The following is a 25,705-nucleotide window of genomic DNA, read 5'->3' on the forward strand; positions in this document are numbered from 1 at the left end:
TTTCCCTTCACTGGAACTAAGGGGCCTAGCCCGAACCATGAAAAACAGCCCCAGACCATTATTCTTCCTCCACCAAACTTTACAGTTGGCATTATACATTGAGGCACGTAGCATTCTCCTGGCATCCGCCAAACCCATATTCGTCCGTCGGACTGCCAGATGGTGGAGCGTGATTCATCACTCCAGAGAACGTGTTTCCACTGCTCCAGAGTCCAATGGCGGCGAGCTTTACACCATTCAAGCCGACGCTTGGCATTGCACATGGTGATCTTATGCTTGTGTGCGGCTGCTCTGCCATGGAAACCCATTTCATGAAGCTCCTGACGAACAGTTATTGTGCTGACGTTGCTTTCAGAGGCCGTTTTGGAACTTGGTAGTGAGTGTTGCAATCGAGGAAAGACGATTTTTCAGCACTCTGGGGTCCCGTTCTGTGAGATTGTGTGGCCTACCACTTCACGGCTGAGCCGGTGTTGCTCCTAGACGTTTCCACTTCACAATAACGGCACTTACACTTGACCAGGGAAGCTCTAGCAGGGCAGAAATTTGACGAACAGCCTTTATGGTAAGGTGTCATCATATGACAGTGCCACGTTGAAAGTCACTGAGCTCTTCAGTAAGGCCATTCTACTGCCACTGTTTGTCTATGGAGATTGCATGGCTGTGTGCTCGATTTTATACATCTGTCAGCAATGGTTGTGGCTGAAATAGCCGAATCCACTAATTTGAAGCGGTACTTTTGTATATATAGTGTATATACTTTGTTCTGATCTACATCCTTATCATCAAACAAAAGTCAAACATTTTTACCATCGAGCCGAACCCTAGCACCAGTTGATCTAAAAAAGATCTTAGTACAAATACATTCAAAGAATAAATTACTTATAATTTCCTCTTCAATATTGCAGGGCAAATCTCCTACTTCCGAGTTCAGTGTTTTTTTGTTGTTATTTTAGTTATTTTATTTAACCTTTATTTAACTAGTCAGCAAGACAGTTAAGAACAAATTCTTATTTACAATGACAGCCTACCAAAAGGCAAAAGGCCTCCTGTGGGGACCGGTGCTGGGATTAAAAATAAAAATGAATTAAATAAAAATATAGGACAAAACACACATCATGACAAGAGAGACAACACAACAGTACATAAAGAAGATCTAAGACAACAACATAGCAAGGCAGCAACACATGACAACACAGCATGGAAGCAACACAACATTCAAGACCACTGGGAACTCGGGAAAAAAGAGTTCAGACTGGGAAAAAATCGTTGTGAACAGTCATTCAACTAGGAATTTCAAGTCGGAAACTCTGGCATCTTTCAAGAGCTCCGACTTTCCAACCTGATTATCACCGACTTCATGATTTGACCAAAATGATTATCCCCAGAGTTCCCAGTTGTCGCGAAAGCACCATATGCCGCGTTCAAAACAACTGGGAACTCAGAAAATACGAGGTCAAATCAGGATGTCAGTGATCTTCAGGTCGGGAAGTCGAAGCTCTTGAATTAGGCCCAAGTTCCCGAGTTGGAATTCCGAGTTGGATGACCGTTCACATCGATTTTTCCCAGTCGGAGTTCCCAGTTGTTTTGAAAACTCGGATTTCCGAGTTCCCAGTAGGTTTGAACGCAGTAATATTTATCTACGGCTGTGTCGTCATGATGTGAAAATGTGACATCAAACAGGAACCATAGGAAGGCTGACAAATCAAGATGGCGTCCCACGATGATGCAGGAAAGAGATTTCGATTCCAATAAAAACGTACTTCTGTCTAGAGAAAGTTTAAAGACAGTGTTTTGCCGGGGGGTGTAAATACGTTTTTGGAGACGCAAGACGGAGCAGATACTGGTAAGAAGATTCATGGAAGATGTTATGTCCGTTTTCTTTCAGGGGCGGTGGCAGGGGGAGTGAACGAGTCAGCAGCAGGCCAGCTAGTTAAGTAACTAACTATTTAGCTAAGATGTAGACATTCGATATTCTGTATGTCTGATTGTATTCGTAACCTAGTTATGTACTTAGTTAGCTATGTGCCAGTCTTTTGGCCAAGTAACGTTAAGGCCTGCGCGTTAGCTTGGTTATTTCATGTCATCCATTTAACGTCGTTACTCGTTTGCTAGCTAACGTTAACTGGTCATGAAACTGTTAACATCCCGACTTGCTAACTAGCTATATGTCGTCCTCTATGTTAATCTACTCAGCAATTAATTGTTTTCCAAACATACCCGCCAGGTCCCTCTTGCCTTGGTCGCATTACGTTGAATCACTCATTCAAAACTAGCTAACGCTACCAGTAGCTAACCAGGCCAGGCGGAGCGACATCTAGCAAGTTAGCTGTCAAAGTGGCTAGCGGGTTAGCCCTTACTGCACTGTAGCCTACAACATATCTACGTTTTCTACTACCTTGCTAACTTTACACTGCAGATGTCTATAATGAATTACCTAACTGTCACCTTAAAGTTGTAGATACTCTTGCTAACCTCTGATGCAGGTGGCGAGTCATGCAAGTAACGTTATGACTCGTTAAATGTTTCCCCGATGAGCTAACACAGTTAGCTATCTACTTCAAATTTTCAGGTGTTTTTGTTGTTTAGGGTTTGAGTAAACTAAGCTATGTTGCTGTGGTGACATTGCATTGACTGTTTATAGATAGAACATTCTGGCTGGTCGAGCTAGATCTCACTCCATGGTACGCCAATGAGTCCTCTCATGAGAAACTGTACCTGGGGGCCGCCTTATGTAACAGTATAATAAAGGCGATGGGTCTGTGCTTGCTGAACAGTGGTGTGAGTTATGCAATTAGTCTTGCCACTCTCACTTACTGAACTTTGTGTGTTGATTTCTGCTTATGTGCGTGCAGGTTTTTACTCAACCCATCCAATACATTGCCTTGTCAATATTGAAAAACTACTCTGTAGCCAATAGACACAGGCCCTTAAACCTCAAGATATAGGCTACAGCTATTTTGCTGAGTAACACACATTACTGTCTTCTCTGGGAGCCTATTTTAGTTCATAGTAGCCTCCTGCTGCAAAAAGTACATTTTAAGTCCACAAATTGTTGTCAAGGGGATGGAAGCTCAAACTATTAGGAAGGTTTGTGGCAGACCGAGGTAAAGTAGGTTTTATAACAGACATTTGCTGGTAGCCTATGTAAACATTGACAACAATTTCCATTACTTTATGATTACTACAAAGGATCTTTCACAATATTTTTTGTTGTTGTTTGGGACCGGCAGATTTCTTGTTTAGGTTTTTTTGACTGGGGTGAAAGTGCAGTCACTATACAGGCCCTCTCAGTGATGTGATTAATTACACTAATAATACAAAAATATATACAGTACCCGTCAAAAGTTTACTCATTCCTTTTCTTTTCTTTTTTACTATTTTCTACATTGTAGAATAATAGTGAAGACATCAAAACTATGAAATAACACATGGAATCATGTTGCTGGTTGAAGTGTGCAAAGCTGTCATCAAGGCAAAGGGTGGCTTCTTTGAAGAATATAACATATATTTTGATTTGTTTCACACTTTATATCTGTGTAACATCTGAGGTGTCAGAGTTGGTGGAGGAAGTTGTAATGTATAAGTCTATCTAGAGTTGATGGTCGCTGACACACTATCTTGGCATAGGTCCGACCCATAGCCCCTCATCAATTGTAGTATTCAAATTGGATTCCCATCGCTCTCTTGACTTATATACAACTGGTTTTGGGCATTGTTGCTTTAACAATGAGAACACTCTGGATATAAATCTATGAGTCATGGTTATCATGTGAGTAGTTGTTCATTCCAGGAGTCTGTTTTGCCACAGGCGTGTTTTGGGGGACAAGTCTTGTTTCAGACCAAATAACTTATGAATTTCATACCAAGATCTTACTAAATTGATGGTACAGGGATTGGTCGTTTTTGTTAATATAGTATTACTCCTGACATCATTAAGAGCATACATTTCCATCTGAGTCCACAAAGGGGCTGGTTCTGTTTCAGTTGAGAATGAAATGAATCTAATATCTGCTGCCCAGTAATACATCTTAAAATTTGGTTGCCGGAGACCTCCTAGACTATAATCCCATGTTAATTTGTCCAGGCTCACCCTTGGAGTTMTATGGGTAAAGATTCAAATAGGTACATAATCTTACTCAGAACGTTCATCTTAGTACAGCTAATTCTCGCAAATAATATAAGAGGCAGATCTATCCACCTAGTCAAGTCATCCACRACCTTCTGAACCAAGACAGTGTATTTAAGGTTGTACACCTAAGTCTTTATCACCTATGATTCCTAGATATTTGAACCCCTGTGGCGAACATCTGAAGGGACCTGTTTGTTCACAGATGCTGTAGGCAAAGCATTTCACTTTTGTCCATGTTGACTTTGTAACCTGATATAGACCTTTATGTACCCAAAAGCATCTGAAGTCTTGAGAGGGGTCGAGTCAGAGGAACAAAATAATGTTGTCTGCGAACAATGATCTTGTGCGTTATCTGGCCTACCTGAAAGCTCTTTATGCCAGGATCCATTATGGCCTCCGCCAGGGGTTCTATGGCTAGCACGAAAAGGAGTGGAGAAAGTGAACAGCCCTGTCTACCTATAAAGAGTGGGAATATGGCTGACATCATTCCATTAGTGGATATCTTGGCTTGCGGTTTATGGTATAAAGTGTTCACCCAGTTGACAAACGAAGGACCAAAGTTAAATTTAACAAGGACCTTGAACAGGTATGGCCACTCCAGCCTATCAAATGTCTTTTCAGCATCTAGCGATACCGCTATACTATGATCACTCCTTACACTGGCCATGTACATTACGTTGAATAACCCACGGAAATTATTGGTGGAGGATCTTTTCTGAATGAAGTCCGTTTGATCGGTGTTAATCAGGTTTGGCAAATATTGTGCTCATCTACTAGCCCATCGCCTTAGAAATGGATTTATAGTCAGCATTGAGGAGCGAGGTTGGCCTATAGAAAGAGCATTGTAGAGGATTTTCTTTTTTGTATAATTGTTATAATGCCAGTGGAAAAGGAGTCTGGTAGGCTCTGCATCTCAGCAGCTTATTTTAGAACATCCATCAAGAGGAATAAGCGAATCATTAAACTCTTTATAAAACTCCTGGGGGGGAAAGCCATTGTCTCCTGGGGATTTGCCAGATTGTAGAGAGGGTATTGCTTTCTCTTCATGTGTGAGGTAGTTCAATAGTAGACAGAAATGTGGCTATCATTGCTGGTTCCGTTCCATCAAGTGTATTGTTTAAATGAATGAATAATCTCTTCCGGGTTGTGAGACACTTGACCGTTCTGTGTTGATGGTTCTCAAATTCTCCTCAGCTTTTTTTCTGCCAGGCTAGGGCTGGGCGCTATACCATATTTTACTATATACCGGTATTTATTCATGGACCGGTTTGGGTTTTTACTTTACCTTCTATAACGGTATTTTAATGTTTGATTTGTTAAATGTGATACGCTGTGTATAACGTCAATTTTTATAGTTTACTCTGCTGCTTGGGTCATCCCTCTCCGCTCTCTCTCCATGCCGCTTTCCACACAGACCTAGTCCCACCCCCTGTCACTCAAGGAGCTCGTTTGTTGTTGCTTGACCACGAGACACTTTCGTGCAGTCTGCATGGTCAATGCAGCACATACAACAATGTTGATGACAATAATGTTGTTTCTACTTTGATCTTAATATAAATCCACATGCGTTCTATAATTACAATATTAGTTTGTGTTTCTTACATTTGGAAACAGCTAGTTTGTATTTTCTTAGGAAGTTAAGCTAAATCGTGTTAGCCACTAATGCTAATCGCTAGTTAGCTGGCATGAATTGAACAGTATAAAACAATCCGAATGGAGAAAGACCCATTTGAAATAATTTTGAAAATATGTGTTGCCACCCTAGGGTCACACACTCCTTTGTAGTGAAAGGATTTAATTCTCTAATTCAGCAGTGCATTTTCTTTTTGACCTTTTGCTATAGGAAATTATTTGACCCCTAAGAAAGGCCTTTAATGTATCACCGAGTACAAAACTATAGAGGGAGAGGATGGACAGTTTTTACAGAAACTTTATTTGGTCTTTGATAAATTGACAWATTCTGCCTACTTCAAAATACTTGGGTTTAGGCGGCATATATAGGTCCCTTGAACTCCATCTGGCATCCAAGCTCCCCTCACACTTTCTGTTTGATCTGAGATAGTTCTGGATAAATACTCAGTTTCCACAACTCTATGGGTTACCTCTGCTGATAGGAGAAAATAATCAATCTGGGTTATGCGGGCAGGAGTAGAATGAGTAATCCCTATCTTGGGGGTGGAGCTGTCTCCATGTGCCTTTCAAATTGAAGTCTTTTATAAATGATAATACATTTGGCTGACTTAGTCAATAAAGTTGCTTTAGTTGAGGATCTATCCAGAATCAGATCCAGACAAATGRAAGTCGCCCCAAACTAAGTGTTCCCTGAAATTCCACTACCTTGAGGAATATATCTTGAATAAAAATTATCATCATAATTAGGTGCATATACATTAAGCAAGGTCCAAGATTCAGAATACATTCTTCCATGGACCACTACTTAACGTCCCAGTGGCTCAATAATTGTTTTCGTTACACAGAAGGGTAAATTCTTATTAATCAACACAGCTACTCCCTGTGTCTTTGTTTTATATGAAGAGGCAAATACCTGTCCAACCCATTCCCTCTAACTTTATTGTTCTGCCCCTGTTAGTTGTGTTTCTTGTATAAACGCAACATCAGTCTTTAGCCTTTTCAAGTACATAAGGTCTCGTTTTCGTTTAACAGGTCCATTCAATCCATTAATGTTCAATGATTTACTATCTTAGCCATATTGTTATGATTTGATCATTTCTATCAAATCAAAACTTAGTTGAAGAAGTGGGCCAGGCTTTTTCAAAAACATTTGAGGTTTATGTAACAATCATTCAAAGAGATCTTACAGTTAAAAGGTACATATATTTAAAAAAAATGAGTTGGTGGAATTAACCTCATCACTGAGACACTCAAGGGCCCTCATAGTGATTGTTCTTTTTGACTAGGATGAAAGTGCAATCTGCCCGGTCCCTAACAAAAGCATTTGCTTGTGAAAGATCCTTCGTAGTAATCAGAGGAATGAACATTTACAACGTTTAAATAGGCTAACGGCAAATTTCTATTGAACGTCTGATATAACCTTTTTACCTCGGTATGTGGCAGAAGCATTCATTGGAGCAGTTGCTTCTGTTAGTTTTATATCCCAGTATCGATTGCACGTTGACATCTGTAATGCTATAGCCTACTTAGAATACAGCCGAAGCAGCACCCAACGCAAACTCCAATCAAATCTGAACACTAACACACACGCCTCTATTTATAATGCCAGGGATTGTGGCGTGGCGTGCGGCAGAATAACCAATTTACCGGTTTGTGACTTCAGATGCAAATCAACACACATTTTCACAGAAAAAGAACATCAGGAACAGAAAGAGGAATATGTAATTACTATTGTAGATATGATTCTTCAGTAGCACACTGTCCTTGTTATGCTCTGGTCATGCAGAWAAAAAAAAAAAAGAAAGCCCATGACTTCACTGATTACAACCAATTTTCTTGGGGACTGAAAGACTAGGCTATTCCCCAGGATGTCAAAGGAGCACTAATGTCCTAAGGGGAGTTCTGTCAGATGAAACAAAGCCTCATTGCTCACCACCCCTACCTTTTTTAAAATGTGGATTTGGGCTTGAAATGTGCATATCTCAATGAGAAATGCACGTTTCCTGCTCAGTTGCATCTTCGTGAAGGTTCCAATTTCCTTCAGAAAACATGTTTTCTGGGTATTTTCTTCCTTCCTTGTAAAGGAGTTGATTTGTCCATATTGAAGTGATAATGTTGGCAAGTTCAAGTAGATGCCGATCATGTTGTAAAATAAGAATGTTTGTCAAGGTAATTGACTGTTTTACTATATACTGGTATTGATACATGGACTGGTTTGGGTTTTTACTTTACCTTCTATAATGGAATTTCAATGTTTGGTTTGTTAAATGTGATGCGCAACTCGTGCGTGTGTAATGTCAATTTTTTTATTTTACTGTTAGCTACTTTCAAGTCGTCTCTCTCCTGCATGCAATGATGTACAGTTGAAGTTGGAAGTTTACATACACCTTAGCCAAATCTATTTAAACTCTGTTTTTCACAGTTCCTGACATTAATCCTAGTAAAAATTCCCTGTTTTAGGTCAGTTAGGATCACCACTTTATTTTAAGAATGAAATGTCAGAATAATAGTAGAGATTTATTTCAGCTTTTATTTCTTTCATCACATTCCCAGTGGGTCAGAAGTTTACATACTAATTGAGTGTATTTGGTAGCATTGCCTTTAAATTGTTTAACTTGGGTCAAACATTTCGGGTAGCCTTCCACAAGCTTCCCACAATAAGTTGGGTGAATTTTGGCTCATTCCTCCTGATAGAGCTGGTGTAACTGAGTCAGGTTTGTAGGCCTCCTTGCTCGCACATGATTTTTCAGTTCTGCACACAAATGTTCTACAGGATTGAGGTCAGGGCTTTGTGATGGCCACTCCAGAATACCTTGACTTTGTTGCCATTTTGCCACAACTTTGGAAGTATGCTTGGGGTCATTGTCCATTTGGAAGACCCATTCACGACCAAGCTTTAACTTCCTGACTGATGTCTTGAGATGGTGCTTCAATATATCCACATCATTTTCCTGCCTCATGGTGCCATCTATTTTGTGAAGTACACCAGTCCCTCCTGCAGCAAAGCACCCCCACAACATGATGCTGTCACCCCCGTGATCCACGGTTGGGATGGTGTTCTTTTGGCTTGCAAGCGTCCCCCTTTTTCCTCCAAATATAACGATGGTCATTACGGCCAAACTGTTTCTATTTTTTTTCTTCATCAGACCAGAGGACATTTCTCCAAAAAGTACGATCTTTGTCCCCATGTGCAGTTGCAAACCGTTGTCTGGCTTTTTTATGGCGGATTTGGAGCAGTGGCTTCTTCCCTGCTGAGTGGCCTTTCAGGTTATGTCGATATAGGACTCGTTTTTACTGTGGATATAGATACTTTTGTACCTGTTTCCTCCAGCATCTTCACAAGGTCCTTGCTGCTGTTCTGGGATTGATTTGCAATTTTCGCACCAAAGTACGATCATCTCTGGTAGACAGAACGCGTCTCCTTCCTGAGCGGAATGACGGCTACAGTGTCCCATGGTGTTTATACTTGTGTTCTATTGTTTGTACAGATGAACGTGGTACCTTCAGGTGTTTGGAAATTGCTCCCAAGGATGAACCAGACTTGTGGAGGTCTACAATTTTTTTTTCTGAGGTCTTGGCTGATTTCTTTAGATTTCCCAGTAGGCCTTGAAATAAATCCACAGGTACACTCCAATTGACTCAAATTATGTCAATTAGCCTATCAGAAGCTTCTAAAGCCATAACATAATTTTCTGGAATTTTCCAAGCTGTTAAAGGCACAGTCAACTTAGCGTATGTGAACTTCTGACCAACTGGAATTGTGATACAGTGAATTATATTGTGAAATTATTTCTCTGTAAACAACAAAGACATTGGAAAAATGACTTGTCATGCACAAAGTAGATGTCTAACCGACTTGCCAAAACTAGTTTGTAACAAGAAATGTGTGGAGTGGTTCTAAAACGGGGTTAATGACTCCAGCCTATGTGTATGTAAACTACGACTTCAGCTGTATATATACAGTGGTTGCTTCACTAAAATTTTTCGATTATGCTGTGGGTTTAGTACGGTACCCTGCGTCACCACTTCATTGCTCCAGACCAGCGCAGGGGGAGTTGGAGCACTGATTATGCTTTTGGGTCCTACTGTGTAACTGAGAATGAATGGGTGACATAAACCGAAATAGAAACTCATAATTGTGCACGACTTCAGTATTACTTACTGAAGGTTTTTATTCTTTTATTTTGTTAGGATTATTTTGCTCTTGCTGTAGTACTGTAGGATACGCAATGGTCTAAGACAGCTGTGTTGCTACAGATGCTGTTCAATACCTGTGCGGCCTCGACTGGGAGACCATGAGATGACTGTAGCATTTTGGTATCTCTCCCTCTAAAACATAAATAAATAATTCTAAAATAACAAACTGGCTTTATTTACAAATTACTAACAATGTCTCACTCCATGTTCAAGAATGGCTTTTTTCTCGCTCGTTTTACGTTATGAAAAAATAAATAACTCCCAAATGTATTATTTATTAGTTTAGAATTATGTAAAAGCCCCTTGGAAATTCTCACATATGTTATTAGCAGGACAATATATTGTCATGGCTCCCGGGTGGTGCACAATGGGATTGCCTTGCAGTTCTCCAGCTGTATCCACTGAAAGCGCGCAAGGTTCAAGGTACGAGGGCAGGGGATGGGCCGCAGAGCCGCGTACAGAAGACGGACCTAGCCCATGATGGAGGGGAGGTAGACAGCCACACTGGGTAGCACAGAGCAACACTAAGGGGCATTGCACAAATAATGCCACTGACTCGGGAAACGTTCCCGCTGTTCTTAGTGCCAGTCTGCACGTCCAAACTAAAACAATGTAACTAATAATGGCATCTTTATGCTTTCGTTAATAAAATAATAAATACTTTCAAAATGCAGATATTTATTTTGTTATGGATCCATAACGAATTACTATGGGAATAAATATCACTGAATACAGAAATATTAGAACAAAGTTGTCTAATGATGGTAAACAAATTGTTGCTTACTGGAAAATACTCTTTCAAACACACACGTTCACGTTGTACAACGCCATTATGGCTATTAGCAGGTAGCTGGACAATAGACTTGCCTAGGAGGGTAGGGGGAGAATTCTAACTTAGAAATACATTTGACAATAAGTTGGCTGTATCACAACCGGCCGTGATTGGTTGCAATTTCAGTTTAATCCACCAGAAAAGACAAAACAAATAATACAACAAAAAGTATTATTATGTATCACATCAGACCGTGATTGGGAGTCCCATAGGGTGGCACACAATTGACCCAGCGTTTCTCTTCCTCTAAAAACAGAAATAAATGTATTGGCCTTTACAAATATTATTTTGGCCTTTATTCAGATTACAATCGCTCACTTTCGTATTTTTTAAAACAAAATAACCTCATATAATCAAGTTGATGGCACAGTCATATACCCAGCACCTACATAAAGCTGTGTGATTCGCTCATTCATGGCTTTGGATCAAAATAAGTACCAGCATTCTTTCTGAAATGTTTTGGGTATCCTGACCTGGACACCATGTACAGTATTATAATAGCCCATAATGGCCTATTAGCAGGACAATTTACCTTTAACAACACCTCTCTGTATTTTGATACTTTGGATAGGTGCTCCAGAGTGGATGGGGGCTCCCGCAGTACAAACAGATGCAGGTTCTATACCCGTGCCGGCCGAAACCGGGAGACCCGTGAGGCGGCTTTTGGTTTTAATTTAGAATTCTCCAATACTCTATGCAATTGATGGCGACGAGTCACGTCGTATTTTTCGATATACTGTAGGCCTACCGTAGGCGACATGAGTCTCACTAGTGTTGAGTAATGTGCTGTTAAAAGTGGTGTAGGTCTTATTTATTTAAAGAGCATATTTTTTAGAAYCAATAGGATTTGAAGCAATAGCCTACAACTATTTTAGCACAGTTRCGCGCTGCTTTYAGACAAGCATGGRGACTGGTCTTGATAAATCAAAGAGATTTTCACTGAATCTCKATTTGGGTATTGGTTAGACTGCTATTATGGTGTTGAAATGTTATGCTCTTAGTGTAAACTTGATTTAACTAGGCAAGTCAGCCAAGAACAAATTCTTATTTATAAGGACAGCCTACTCCTTCCCCGTTGGGGAATTGAGCCCCGGTCTCCCGCATGCCCGCACGACACGGGGATTGTTTAGCTAAAAAGCCAAGTACTGTAGCCTACTCCCGACTGTCACGTTGTACASCTCCATATTTTCCTTTCCATCCTAACGTAAACAGAGGGCTTTTCGTTTTTCCTGGAATAGAAACAATATAATATTAATCAAATGAATTAAGCAACATTTCTTTATCAGCCCCYTATACTATGTTCTTACAAAAAAGGTTTTAAATTCTCTAGTACAGACACTATTGAAGGCTATAAAATACTTCTCAAAGATGCCCTCCAGTAGTCTAACTAGCATTAATGGTACCGGTGGTTCACACTTAAATAACCTGCCATAGAATTCTGCGGCACCATGCAAGCTGCGCCGCAGTACGCTGCAACTTTTAAAGGACGAACCACTTTACAGCCTTATTCTAAAATTGATACATTTGTGTGTCCAAAGCCACTCCTGCATTGTCTTGGCTGTGTGCTTAGGGTTGTTGTCCTGTTGGAAGGTGAACCTTCGCCCCAGTCTGAGGTCCTGAGTGCTCTGGAGCAGYTTTTCATCAAGGATCTCTCTGTACTTTGCTCCCTTCATCTTCACCTCGATCCTGACTAGTCTCCCAGTCCCTGCCGCTGAAAAACCTCCCCACAGCATGATGCTGCCACAATGCTTCACCATAGGGATGGTGCTAGGTTTCCTCCAGGCCAAAGAGTTCAATCTTSGTTTCATCAGACCAGAGAATCTTGTTTCTCATGGTCTGAGTCCTTTAGGTGCCTTTTGGATAACTCCAAGCGGCTGTCGGCTGTCATGCCGATTTTTCTCAGTTTGGCCGGGCGGCCAGCTCTAGGAAGAGTCTTGGTGGTTCCAAACTTCTTCCATTTCAGAATGATGGAGGCCACTTTGTTCTTGGGGACCTTCAATGCTGCAGAAATGTTTTGGAACCCTTCCCCAGATCTTTGCCTCGACACAATCCTTGGTTTTTGCTCTGACATGGACTGTCAACTGTGGGCCCTTTTTATATAGACAGGTGTGTGCCTTTTCAAATCATGTCTGTTTATCATCTGTTTATTTTTTAATACATTTGCTAAAATTTCTAAAAACCTGTTTCCGCTTTGTCATTATTCGGTTTTGTGTGTAGATTGAGGACCTTTTTATTTAATACATTTTAGAATAAMGTTGTAACGTAATAAAATGTGGAAGAAGTCGAATGCACTGTATACATCATTGCCTGCATGCCACTTCCCACAACAAGCCCTAACCCATTTTACTAAAGGAGAGCAGTTGTTGGTGTTGCTCGACCTCAGAGTAAAGAGCACTTAGTCTGCATGGTCAAACGCAACAAGATGTTAGTGACAATGATGCTGCTTTCAAAGCGTTCTATAATGACACAGTTTGTATCGTCTTTTCTTAGCAAGTTGTGACTGACAATAAATCATGTTAGCCTCTAATGCTTATTGCTASTTAGTTGGATGGCTAGCTAGTTAGCTAGGTTTGATCTGACTTAATACATTTAGCTATCTGATATCAGCCTGAAATGAGTGCTGGTGTCGGCCTCGATCAGCATGTTTTTGGTACAGTATCTTCTAAATAAAAGAGGAATAGACGAAGCATGACTGTTAGCTAGCTAGCTACACGATGAAGGGGTATTTAACATTGTATAGGGTCCCCTGGGAAATGCTGACCAACACCTTTTTAGTCCTACCCTTCTACAATAATACCTACCCTTCTACAATAATARCTATCTGGCTTATTCATTTGTCATGTCAAACAACAATGTATTCATAGTGCTGCCTACTATATGTGACCGACCGCCTTGATTCGGTCTTATGTAGCAAAATTTGAAATGGTGTTTTCTACATTGGATAAAAGCAGAGACACAGAGCTACACAATGGTAAATCATACACTGCATTTGAGGAACAATGGGAAAGTTATTCTGCTTCAAAAGTTGATAAACTTGTAACCTCCACTTTGGCTCTTGAATGTTTTGGTACACCTACTGTAGAGTTCTTCTTTGTCTACACCCATTCAGCATTGTTCCCATTCAGCATTCCTCACAGCATTGTTCCCATTCAGCATTCTTCACAGCCTCTTAAGCCAGCCCCACCCATCTCTATAAGGATTGTGAGGTCATGTGCTAAACAATGAGTAGTGTAGTAAAGATGGTAAAGTGGTAAAAGTACAATAAGGAAAAATTTCAGGTAAACAAAGTGTCCAGATAAAAATGTTTTATAAATATTAGGTGACACACTTGTCTAAATTGATGGGTCATGTGAAAGATATGCTATATCCCACAGCCGCATCTTGCTAAGTGGATGGGTCTCTACAGAAGGTGTAAACGGTACAGCGAACTGGTTACTTGCATAGTAGCAATATCAAAAATAGATAGTGTCAATGCCAGTAGAGAACATAATATACAGTTTGTACTGTTATATCAGGGGTAAAGTGGCTGAGCAGCAGGACAAAAACAAAATTGTAGCATGCCGTGTGTTAGGAGAGAGCCATGTGAATAGAGGCACTGCATAAAGTGATGATGACTGGGAACTCGCCCACAGTGATGAACTGGTCTGTCTGAACCACACATGAACAAGGAATCTATATTCGGAGATCCTGTTTCTGTCCTGCCCTTGACTTTGACTTTGGTACAGGGCATGTGATGTCCATCGCCTCTTTGTCGTAAAATTCCATGATCTTCTCAAAGACACGTTTGTCTAGCTGTGACCAGTCCAGGTGGTGCTTGTACATGCAGACCATCTATGGCAGGAAGGATGTCCGCGTTGCGCAGCAGCTGAAACCTGGTCCCGACTGAGTCCGAACGCTCCTTGGAGACAACACCATGCTCCAGTGCATCGAAGCTGTAAAACAGGAAACCCCCCCTTAAAATGTGAAATTACAACTTTACATAACATCAATTCACCTCCCAAGTTAAGATGAGAAGAATAACCTCATGCAATGAAAATTATATTCACCTGAAGTGCTGGTACTGCTTGATCTGTGGCAGCATCCTGAAGTACAGAGTGAGGTGTTGTTGCCAGCCATAGCTTTCCACCAGCACCCTACCATCCTCCAGTCCAATCAGCTGTGGGATTTTGAACCCTGTCAGTGCTGTCCTTCACAACACCAGCAATCTCAGTGTTAACTCTGGTATTTCTGAAGTGCTGCTTGATGAGGCCGATGCACCAGTCGGGGGGCAAACTTGGTGTGGCTTGTGATCAGGAAGTGAAGGTCCAGACTGCTGGAGCTTGTGCATGGTCATGATCATCCTCGCAGTGGCAGACCACGTGTAACAACACCTGCACAGGATCAGTACATCCAAACATCACACCTGCGGGACAGGTACAGGATGGCAGCAACAACTGCCAAAGTTACACCAGGAACGCACAATCCCTCCATCAGTGCTCAGACTGTCCGCAATAGGCTGAGAGAGGCTGGACTGAGGGCTTGTAGGCCTGTTGTAAGGAAGGTCCTCACCAGACATCAACGGCAACAACGTCGCCTATGGGCACAAACCCACCGTCGCTGGACCAGACAGGACTGGCAAAAAGTGCTCTTCACTGACGAGTCGCAGTTTTGTTTCACCGGCGGTGATGGTCGAATTTGCGTTAATCGTCGAAGGAATGAGTGTTACACTGAGGCCTGTACTCTGGAGCGGGATTGATTTGGAAGTGGAGGGTCCGTCATGGTCTGGGGCGGTGTGTCACAGCATCATCGGCCAGAGCTTGTCATTGCAGGCAATCTCAACGCTGTGCGTTACAGGGAAGACATCCTCCTCCCTCATGTGGTACCCTTCCTGCAGGCTCATCCTGACATGACCCTCCAGCATGACAATGCCACCAGCCATACTGCTTGTTCTGTGCGTGATTTCCTGCAAGACAGGAATGTCAGTGTTCTGCCATGGCCAGCGAAGATCCCGGATCTCAATCCCATTGAGCACGTCTGGGACCTGTTGGATTCGGGGGTGAGGGCTATGGCCATTCCCCTAGAAATGTCCTGGAACTTGCAGGTGCCTTGGTGGAAGAGTGTGGTAACATCTCACAGCAAATAACTGGCAAATCTGGTGCAGTCCATGAGAGAATGGCCACACCAGATACTGGTGGCCACACCAGATACTGAATGTAACTTTTTTTTGTTTTTTTACCCCCCCCCCCCCCCTTTTGTTTAGGGTCACATTATTCCATTTATGTTAGTCACATGTCTGTGGAACTTGTTCAGTTTGTCTCAGTTGTTGAGACTTGCAAACTTAACTTACACGTTAAGTTTGCTGAAAATAAATGCAGTTGACAGTGAGAGGACGTTGCTGAGTTTATATTTTGTGTGCATCTATCCAGCAATGCTGTTAATCAGTATAAAGGAGGACATATTGCTTGAGGAAAATCAAAGCTGTAAATGCATCCTGATGTCTTTCCTTGCTGGTTCAGTAGGGCCCCCCAGAGACAACTGTAGGTCTTGACAGGTGGTCTTGCAGTCAGCAACCATCTTCAGGTAGACAGACCGCTCACGATGAACAAGTGCTTGCTTGGGCCAGCTCTCTTTTTGATGGGAGGCATTAGACCATTCTCCTTGTATGACTGGTGGATAGTCAGATGTGTTCTTCTGATGCTGAAAGACAGATTCCAGATGCAATAGATGGCCGTAATCGCCGTCGGACACACCTGGCTAATTTGAGGGGTCATGTAATCATCAAGTGGAGTCTTTTATTTAGACTTGTAGCTCGCTAGCTAAACAATGAACCATCATCCCAATCCATAGAGTACTAGCAATACAAACCATTTTGTCATAGCTAGCTAAAGTTAACCAAATGGGTCCAATGTTAGCTAGCTAACATTAGGCTATAACTAGCAATGCAAATGGCTTTGAGATACTACTCCACAGATCATACACGTAATGTTAGCTAGCGAGCCAGACACCTAACGTCAGCTAGCTAGCTATCAGTAAGCTTTAACTTGCAATGAAAACAACCTTCTGACAAAATTAGAAACTCATAATGTCTGAAACTGTAGWTAGACTCTTACCCGTATACATGGATGAACACTTCACGGCAGACTGAAACCCCTTTTATTGAACAAGACGTCCTGTGTCGTTTTTGTTTGTACAGCTTGCTTGGCCCATTGTGTCAAGTCACCCTGGTTCACATGGTCTGATTCATTTTCAGAGTCTGAGAGAGCCAGCATGGGAAGATTGTCCTCCTGAAAGTAGTCCATCACAACTTTTTCCCACTGACCTTTGTTCGATAGCACCTGATAAATTCAGGGCAGCAATGTTATTGAGAGCAGTAGCAACACATTTGCCGTTCTCCATGGCTAACGTTATATCTTTAGAAAGGATTATCTACTGACAACAAGCAGCTCATTTTATAGACAAGATGCTACACGGCAGACCAATACGAAACTTATTTCTCGGCATGCCCAGCACATTCACTATCTCAGCCTATCATGGTTAGCGGTAAGGTTCCTGTCTTATGTGGCTAAACCAGCTTGCCTTGTAATATAACAACTTTAATGGTATTTACAGATGGTTTGTTATTAACCTCTATGGTGTGTCGTCCCCCAAGTCGCCTCTTCGCTGTTGACGTTGAGACTGGTGTTTTGTGGCTACTATTTAATGAAGCTGCCAGTTGAGGACTTGTGAGGCGTCTCTTTCTCAAACTAGAATGTACTTGTCCTCTTGCTCAGTTGTGCACCGGGACCTCCCACTCCCCTTTCTATTCTGGTTAGAGCCAGTTTGCGCTGTTCTGTGAAGGGAGTAGTACCTAGCCTTGTACGGGATTTTCAGTTTCTTGGAAATTTCTCACATGGAATAACCTTCATTTCTCAACAAGAATAGACTGACGAGTTTCAGAAGATAGGCCTTTGTTTCTGGCCATTTTGAGCCTGTAATTGAACCCACAAATGCTGATGCTCCAGATACTCAACTAGTCTAAAGAAGGCCAGTTTTATTGCTTCTTTAATCAAAACAACAGTTTTCAGCTGTGCTACCATAATTGCAAAAGGGTTTTCTAATAATCAATTAGCCTTTTAAAATCATAAACTTGGATTAGATAACACAATGTGCCATTGGAACACAGGAGAGATGGTTGCTGATAGTGGGTCTTCAACTGTACATACTTTAAAATCTGCCGTTTCCAGCTACAATAGTAATTTACAACATTAACAATGTCTACACTGTATTTCTGATCAACTTGATGTTATTTTGATGGACAAAAAATTTGCTTTTCTTTCAAAATCAAGGACATTGCTAAGTGACGCCAAACTTTTGAACGATAGTGTGTGTATACATTTGACGTCGGAAGTTTACATACACCTTAGCCAAATGTATTTAGACTCAGTTTTTCACAATTCCTGACATTTAATCCTAGTAAAAATTCCCTGTCTTAGGTCAGTTAGGATCACCACTTTATTTTAAGAATGTGAAATGTCAGAATAATAGTAGAGAATGATATTTCAGCTTTTATTTCTTTCATCACATTCCCAGTGGGTCAGAAGTTTACATACACHCAATTAGTATTTGGTAGCATTGCTTTTAAATTGTTTAACTTGGGTCAAACATTTCGGGTAGCCTCCACAAGCTTCCCACAATAAGTTGGATGAATTTTGGCCCATTCCTCCTGACAGCTGGTGTAACTGAGTCAGGTTTGTAGGCCTCCTTGCTCGCACACGTCTTTTCAGTTCTGCACACAAATGCTCTATAGGATTGAGGCCAGGGTTTTGTGATGGCCACTCCAATACCTTGACTTTGTTGTCCTTAAGCCATTTTGCCACAACTTTGGAAGTATGCTTGGGGTCATTGTCCATTTGAAAGACCCATTTGCGACCAAGCTTTAAACTTACATTTACATTTTTAGTCATTTAGCAGACGCTCTTATCCAGAGCGACTTACAGTAGAGTGCATACATTTTATTACATTTTACATACTGAGACAAGGATATCCCTACCGGCCAAACCCTCCCTAACCCNGCGACTTACAGTAGAGTGCATACATTTTATTACATTTTACATACTGAGACAAGGATATCCCTACCGGCCAAACCCTCCCTAACCCGGACGACGCTATGCCAATTGTGCGTCGCCCCACGGACCTCCCGGTTGCGGCCGGCTGCGACAGAGCCTGGGCGTGAACCCAGAGACTCTGGTGGCGCAGCTAGCACTGCGATGCAGTGCCCTAGACCACTGCGCCACCCGGGAGACCTCGGGGTCATTGTCCATTTGGAAGACCCATTCACGACCAAGCTTTAACTTCCTGACTGATGTCTTGAGATGTTGCTTCAATATATCCACATAATGTTCCTGCCTCATGATGGCATCTATTTTGTGAAGTGCACCAGTCCCTTCTGCAGCAAAGCACCCCCACAACATGATGCTGCCACACCCGTGCTTCCCGGTTGGGACGGTGTTTTTCGGCTTGCAAGCCTCCCTCTTTTTCCTCCAGATATATAGATGGTCATTATGGCCAAACGGTTCTATTTTTGTTTCATCAGACCAGAGGACATTTCTCCAAAAAGTACAATCTTTGTCCCCATGTGCAGTTGCAAACCGTAATCTGGCTTTTTTATGGCGGTTTTGGAGCTGTAGGGCTTCTTCCCTGCTGAGCGGCCTTTCAGATTATATCGACATAGGACTCGTTTTACTGTGGCTATAGATACTTTTGTACCCGTTTCCTCCAGCATCTTCACAAGGTCCTTTGCTGTTTTTCTGGGATTGATTTGCAATTTTCACACCGAAGTACGTTAATCTCTAGGAGACAGTACGCGTTTCCATCCTGAGCGTTATGACGTCTGCGTGGTCCCATAGTGTTTATACTTGCATACTGTTGTTTGTACAGTTTAACGTGGTACCTTCAGGTGTTTGGAAATTGCTCCCAAGGGTGAACCAGACTTGTGGAGGGCTACAGTTTGTTTTCTGAGGTCTTGGCTGATTTCTTGTGATTTTCCCATGATTTCAAGCAAAGACGCACTGAGTTTGAAGGGAGGCGTTGAATACATCCACAGGTACACCTCCAATTGACTCAAATTATGTCAATTAGCCTATGGCCTGCTGGAGGTCATTTTGCAGGGCTCTGGCCGTGCACCTCCTTGCATAAGGCGGAGGTAGCGGTCCTGCTGCTGGGTTGTTGCCCTCCTACGGCCTCCTCCACGTCTCCTGATGTACTGGCCTGTCTCCTGGTAGCGCCTCCATGCTCTGGACACTACGCTGACAGACACAGCAAACCTTTTTGCCACATCTCGCATTGATGTGCCATCCTGGATGAACTGCACTACCTGAGCCACTTGTGTGGGTTGTAGACTCCGTCTCATGCTACCACTAGAGTGAGAGCACCGCCAGCATTCAAAAGTGACCAAAACATCAGCCAGGAAGCATAGGAACTGAGAAGTGGTCTGTGGTCACCACCTGCAGAATCACTCCTTTTTTGGGGGTGTCTTGCTAATTGCCTATAATTTCCACCTTTTGTCTATTCCATTTGCACAACAGCATGTGACATTTATTGTCAATCAGTGTTGCTTCCTAAGTGGACAGTTTGATTTCACAGAAGTGTGATTGACTTGGAGTTACATTGTGTTGTTTAAGTGTTCCCTTTATTTTTTTGAGCAGTGTATATTCTATTCTATTCTATTCTATTGGTTGCAAGAATTTTGTATAATAATTTAAATTTGAAGTTTTGAATCTGGCGTTATTTTGCGTGTCAATTCATAAACCATGTGCCATGGAATTGGTACATCGAACATCTCTTCCCAACTATTTTGCAATTTATATGGCACAGCTGTACATTTTTTGGTCCTTAAATTAAATTGGTATATGCTTTTATTTATCACAATTTTCTTTAACCATTTATGGTTTTTAATGAAGAGCCGACAGACAAGTTCCTTACTTTTCCCCCTTCTACTTGCCTCTTCCATTGTTGTGGTAATGCTGCAATTAGTTGGTTGTAAGTTTGGGTAGAGTAGACATTTCCATATGTCTGTGTTAGCTGCATGTGTGACACAACTCCACCAGTCCTATTTATGATATCATTTACAAAAATGAAACCTTTTTTAAACATTTTATCGATTTATTTTTATCAATTACTATATTTGATTTTAACTTTGTATTATTTGTTTTGTATTTTCTGGTGGATTAAACTGAAATTGCAACCAACTTTATAAGGCTTGTTTAAAAAAGAACGATATTTTGGAGAAATAACCTAAAGTGAGCAGTTGTAATCTGAATAAAGGAAAAAGGCCATTCTTGAACATTGGGTGAGACATTCTTACTAATTTACTAGAGAACCAATTCGGATTTAAGTATAACATTTGTATGACTGATGCCTGTAGTGAGAGGTCTAATGCTTTAATATTGAATCATTTCTGCCCTCCGAATTCATATTTGTTATATAAATAGGTCCTTCCCAAATAAAAATCATATGTTTTTGTTCATATAATTTAAAAAGCAGGTCACTAGGTGTAGGCATAAGCAAATGGGTAAACTGTGAAATGACTAAAGACTTAATCAGGGTGATTTTTCAACAAATAGGTATTTTCCTTTCCATGGTAGCAAGATCTTGTCTATTTATGGTAACTTTCTATAAAAATTTACTGGAGTGAGATCATTTTTTTCCGGGATTTGTATACCGAGTATGTCCACATCCCTGTCAGACCATTTTATTGGTAAACTACACAGTAATGTAAAAGTTTTTTAGTGATCTAATATAGTACACTTATCATAATTTGGTTTTAATCCAGAGAGGATAGCAAAAGTATCTAGATCCTCTATGAGGCTGTGGAGGGATTCTAATTGTGGTTTTAAAAGAAAACAACATGAATCAAAAGTGTACAATGACACTTGTTTTAAAGCCATGGATTTCTAATCCCGTAATGTTATTGTTGGGTTTAATTTTAACAGCTAACATTTGAATGGCAATAATAAATAGATATGCCGATAGTGGACAACCTTGTTTTACTCCTCTTGACAGTTTCATACTTTCTGAGATGTAGCCATTATTTACTATTTTACACCTAGGGTTACTATACACATCTTTAACCCATTTTATAAGAGATTCTCCAAAGTTGAAATATTCTAGGCATTTATATATAAACTCCAGTCGTACTTTATCAAAAGCCTTTTCAAAATCAGCTTTGAAAACCAGGCCTGGTTTTCCCGATATTTCATAGTATTCTATTGTTTCCAGTACTTGTCTTATATTATCTCCAATGTATCGTCCATGTAAAAACCTGTCTGATTTAGGATGAATAATATCTGACAATACCTTTTTTAATTCTATGCGCCAAGCATTTACCTAGAAATTTTGCATCACAACAGTGTAAAAGGCCTCCAATTTTTTCAATGGACTGGATATATATATATATATATAAAACACACACCACACTTGGATCCTGTTTCAGTAATAATGAAATCAGACCTCCTTGTTGCGTGTCCGATAACCTACAGTTTATATAGGGGTGGTTAAAATATGCTAATAATGCTCCTCCTGAGTATATCAAAAAAGGTTTGGTATACTTCCACTGGTATGCCATCCAGCCCTGGAGTTTTCCCAGTCTTAAAGGCTTTAATTGCATCAAGAAGTTCCTCCTGTGTAATTTGGCCTTCACATGAGTCTTTCTGTACAGATGTTAATTTTACATTATTAATAGGAACAAAATACATTCAATTCGCTTCGGTTAGTGGAGATGGAGGAGACTGAAACAAACATATTCTTAAAGTACTTCCTCTTTCAAAATATAATTTGGTGAATCATGCGTGACTCCATTTGTAACAAGTTTCAATACATTTTTTTTGGTAGCATTTCTATGTTGAAGATTGGTGCATTTTCCCCCATATTCCATTCAGTTCGCTTTATTTGTATAATATATTACACTGGATCTTTCTTGAATAAGTTCCTCCATGTCTTTTAGTTTTACCTCTAACTTATTCTGTGCCTCTATGGTGCAGGTTTTATTGCTATCTAACTGTACTGTTAGTCCTTCAATTTCCTTTGTTAATATGGACTCTTTTGATCTAAATAGCTTTTGTTTTATAGATGAGTACTGAATTGCATGGCCTCAAGGCACATTTAAAAGTGTCTCAAATAATAAGAGGATCTGCTGTACCTAGGTTGTCGGGAAAACGTCAGTTATAAGTTATTCTGTTCTAGTTATAAACAAGTTATCATCCAGTAGGCTTGATTTAAATTTCCAATATCCTTGCCCACGTGGAAATTCTGTAAGAGTTATATATGATGATCCGAGAAAGTAATCAAGACAACTAGCTTGATTAAGTTTCTTAGACTTGCTTTCAATCAGAATCACATCTATAACTCTCATTTCTATGTGAATTTGGTTGGGTTTCCCAAAAAGTTACATATTGCAGGTTTAAAAAAACACAAAATACCATTAAATATGTCATCACACAATTTTTCATATAATTGACAGTARGTGGTATTTTAGCTATATTGCACAGCCTTAATTGGCCCTGTGCACCCGGGGACATGCCACTGTCTGCACAGAGGGGGGCTTGCTTAGCTGTCTTTGAGCTTTTTGGGAGGGGGGGCTTACCAGAAGCATGCCACCTTATAGTCATTCTGATGTAGGCTACATGACGGTTGAAACATCTACAGTTTTAATAAAGAAAATAAAAAGATGACTGTGATATGTGGTGTTACCTAACTTTAGTTGAATGCATTGCTCTAGATAAGTGTCTGCTAAATGACCTAAATGCAATGTTAAAATGTGATGATGTGCTTATTTTTTTATGTATCCAAAACCTGTAACCTTACCATGATGCAACTCTGGACAGGCAGGGATACAGTTGTAATGGTAGATGTGTTGTTGATATCTTGGTTTTGTTTCACTGCGTCCACTCATGAGCCCTGTGTTTGTTTCAGACTCTAAATGGCTGCGAGGAAGTCTGATACCCACAACAATGGTGAGTGTCTCTCTTTCTGCCTCTTAATTTTCTCCATCCATCTGCTCATTTTGGTGTAATTTTCATTCAGGCTGCTGCCTCAAACTGTTTTTCCAGGACCCATTAGCTACCTTGATGACGTTCCCTTCAAAATCAACGATAAGTTCCGCTGCCCTGCCAAAGTGGGGCTTCCCGTTGGCATCTGCCTGCCGGACTGTGACTCTGTGCTCGCCAATCTGCAGGTAAGTCTTCCGACTTTGGCACTGTTGCATCAAGGGTTTCAATGACTGGGATGCTTGGGGGTGATTTGTATCGCACCCTCTTTATATTAGTCTGGGATCCTTAACTTTAAGAAAAATACGTAACCGAAACACTTTAAAAAATACGCAATATTACAAAAATTACACAATATTTAAAAAATACGATCACAGTGCAGTTATCACAAAACATTATTTTCTGTGTTATAGCCTAACTAGACGAAAGGCTATAAAGGCCTGGGGAAAGTTGGGTAATTGAAAGGTAGACTTGTAGATGCAGAAAACAAACAGCATAGGCCTAGTGGGACAATTTCCGTAACAAGTAGCGAGGCCGTTTGAAGCGCGAGGCCGTTTTGGAAGCGCGAGGCCGTTTTGGTGACCTCGCTACCGCACTGAACAGCGTGATGCGTACCCGTGCACATGCACAGATACTGTGTGAGAGCGAAGTGTTCCATCTCGCTCATCTCAATATCCTAACCTATTCATTGATGATGCCCTGCTTTACTGAAGTTCCGAGACATTGCAAGCCAAGAAATTGTGAGATACAGCATTCTATTGCAGATAGGACTAGTGCACAGTTCTGACTGTCTGCCTAGCGGCAGACAGTCTGTGCCCCCGCCCCTTTCTCTCCGTCCCTTGCTAGTTCGCTATGAAAGATGCAAGTGTTTTTGTTCTCGGAAGTACTGCAACTAATTAGTCTCCTCCGTTTTCAAAAGTACTTAATCTTAGGAATCTTGACACTCAGAAATGGGAGTCGACATTGGGAGTCAACGAATCAATTATTTTGGAGTCTATGCTCCACCACTTATGTCATTGTCGTTAACAGTTTAAAAAATGGCAGAGAAAGGCAAGAGGGTGGATCAGCTTTAATATTGCATATAGATTGTGGCTTCTATCAATGTAATTGTCTGCATCATTTCCAATCCTCATTTCTTTTCTTATTTTCCCCCTAACCCTACCACCCCTCCATTAATAGGAGTAACCTAATGGACAATAACACTAAGGCTTCTACTTCCAGTTTATACAGTTGAAGTCGGAAGTTTACATACACTTTAGCCAAATACATATAAACTCAGTTTTTCACAATTCCTGACATTTTATCCTAGTAAKAATTCTCTGTCTTAGGTCAGTTAGGATCACCACTTTATTTTAAGAATGTGAAATGTCAGAATAATAGTAGAGAATTATATATTTCAGCTTTTATTTCTTTCATCACGTTCCCAGTGGGTCAGAAGTTTACATACACTCAATTAGTATTTGGTAGCATTGCCTTTAAATTGTTTAACTTGGGTCAAACGTTTTGGGTAGCCTTCCACAAGCTTCCCACAATAAGTTGGGTGAATTTTGGCCCATTCCTCCTGACAGAGCTGGTGTAACTGAGTCGGGTTTGTAGGCTTTTTCAGTAATGCACACAAATGTTCTATAGGATTGAGGTCAGGGCTTTGTGATGGCCATTCCAATACCTTGACTTTGTCCTTAAAGCCATTTTGCCACAACTTTGGAAGTATGCTTGGGGTCATTGTCCATTTGGAAGACCCATTTGCGACCAAGCTTTAACTTCCTGACTGATGTCTTGAGATGTTGCTTCAATATATCCACATAATTTTCCTCCCTCATGATGCCATCTATTTTGTGAAGTGCACCAGTCCCTTCTGCAGCAAAGCACCCCCACAACATGATGCTGCCACCCCCTTGCTTCCCGGTTGGGATG

The 25,705-nt window shown here is 41.0% G+C and overlaps 1 protein-coding gene across 1 annotated transcript in view; it reads left to right on the forward strand.

Annotated features, from left to right (window-relative positions):
* The first annotated feature begins 1,659 nt into the window (after positions 1–1,659).
* The window catches only part of LOC111962696 (ubiquitin-associated protein 1), a 33,892-nt gene continuing 9,846 nt past the window's right edge, over positions 1,660–25,705 (forward strand). Inside the window, exons 1-3 of the mRNA XM_023985984.2 lie at positions 1,660–1,843; positions 23,718–23,758; positions 23,855–23,979. Of these exons, the coding sequence (XP_023841752.1) occupies positions 23,725–23,758; positions 23,855–23,979 (159 nt within the window). The 5' untranslated portion in view covers positions 1,660–1,843; positions 23,718–23,724. The remainder of the gene's footprint in view (positions 1,844–23,717; positions 23,759–23,854; positions 23,980–25,705) is intronic.

The sequence above is a fragment of the Salvelinus sp. IW2-2015 genome, linkage group LG1 (genome assembly GCF_002910315.2).
Source record: "Salvelinus sp. IW2-2015 linkage group LG1, ASM291031v2, whole genome shotgun sequence".
Taxonomy (NCBI): domain Eukaryota; kingdom Metazoa; phylum Chordata; class Actinopteri; order Salmoniformes; family Salmonidae; genus Salvelinus; species Salvelinus sp. IW2-2015.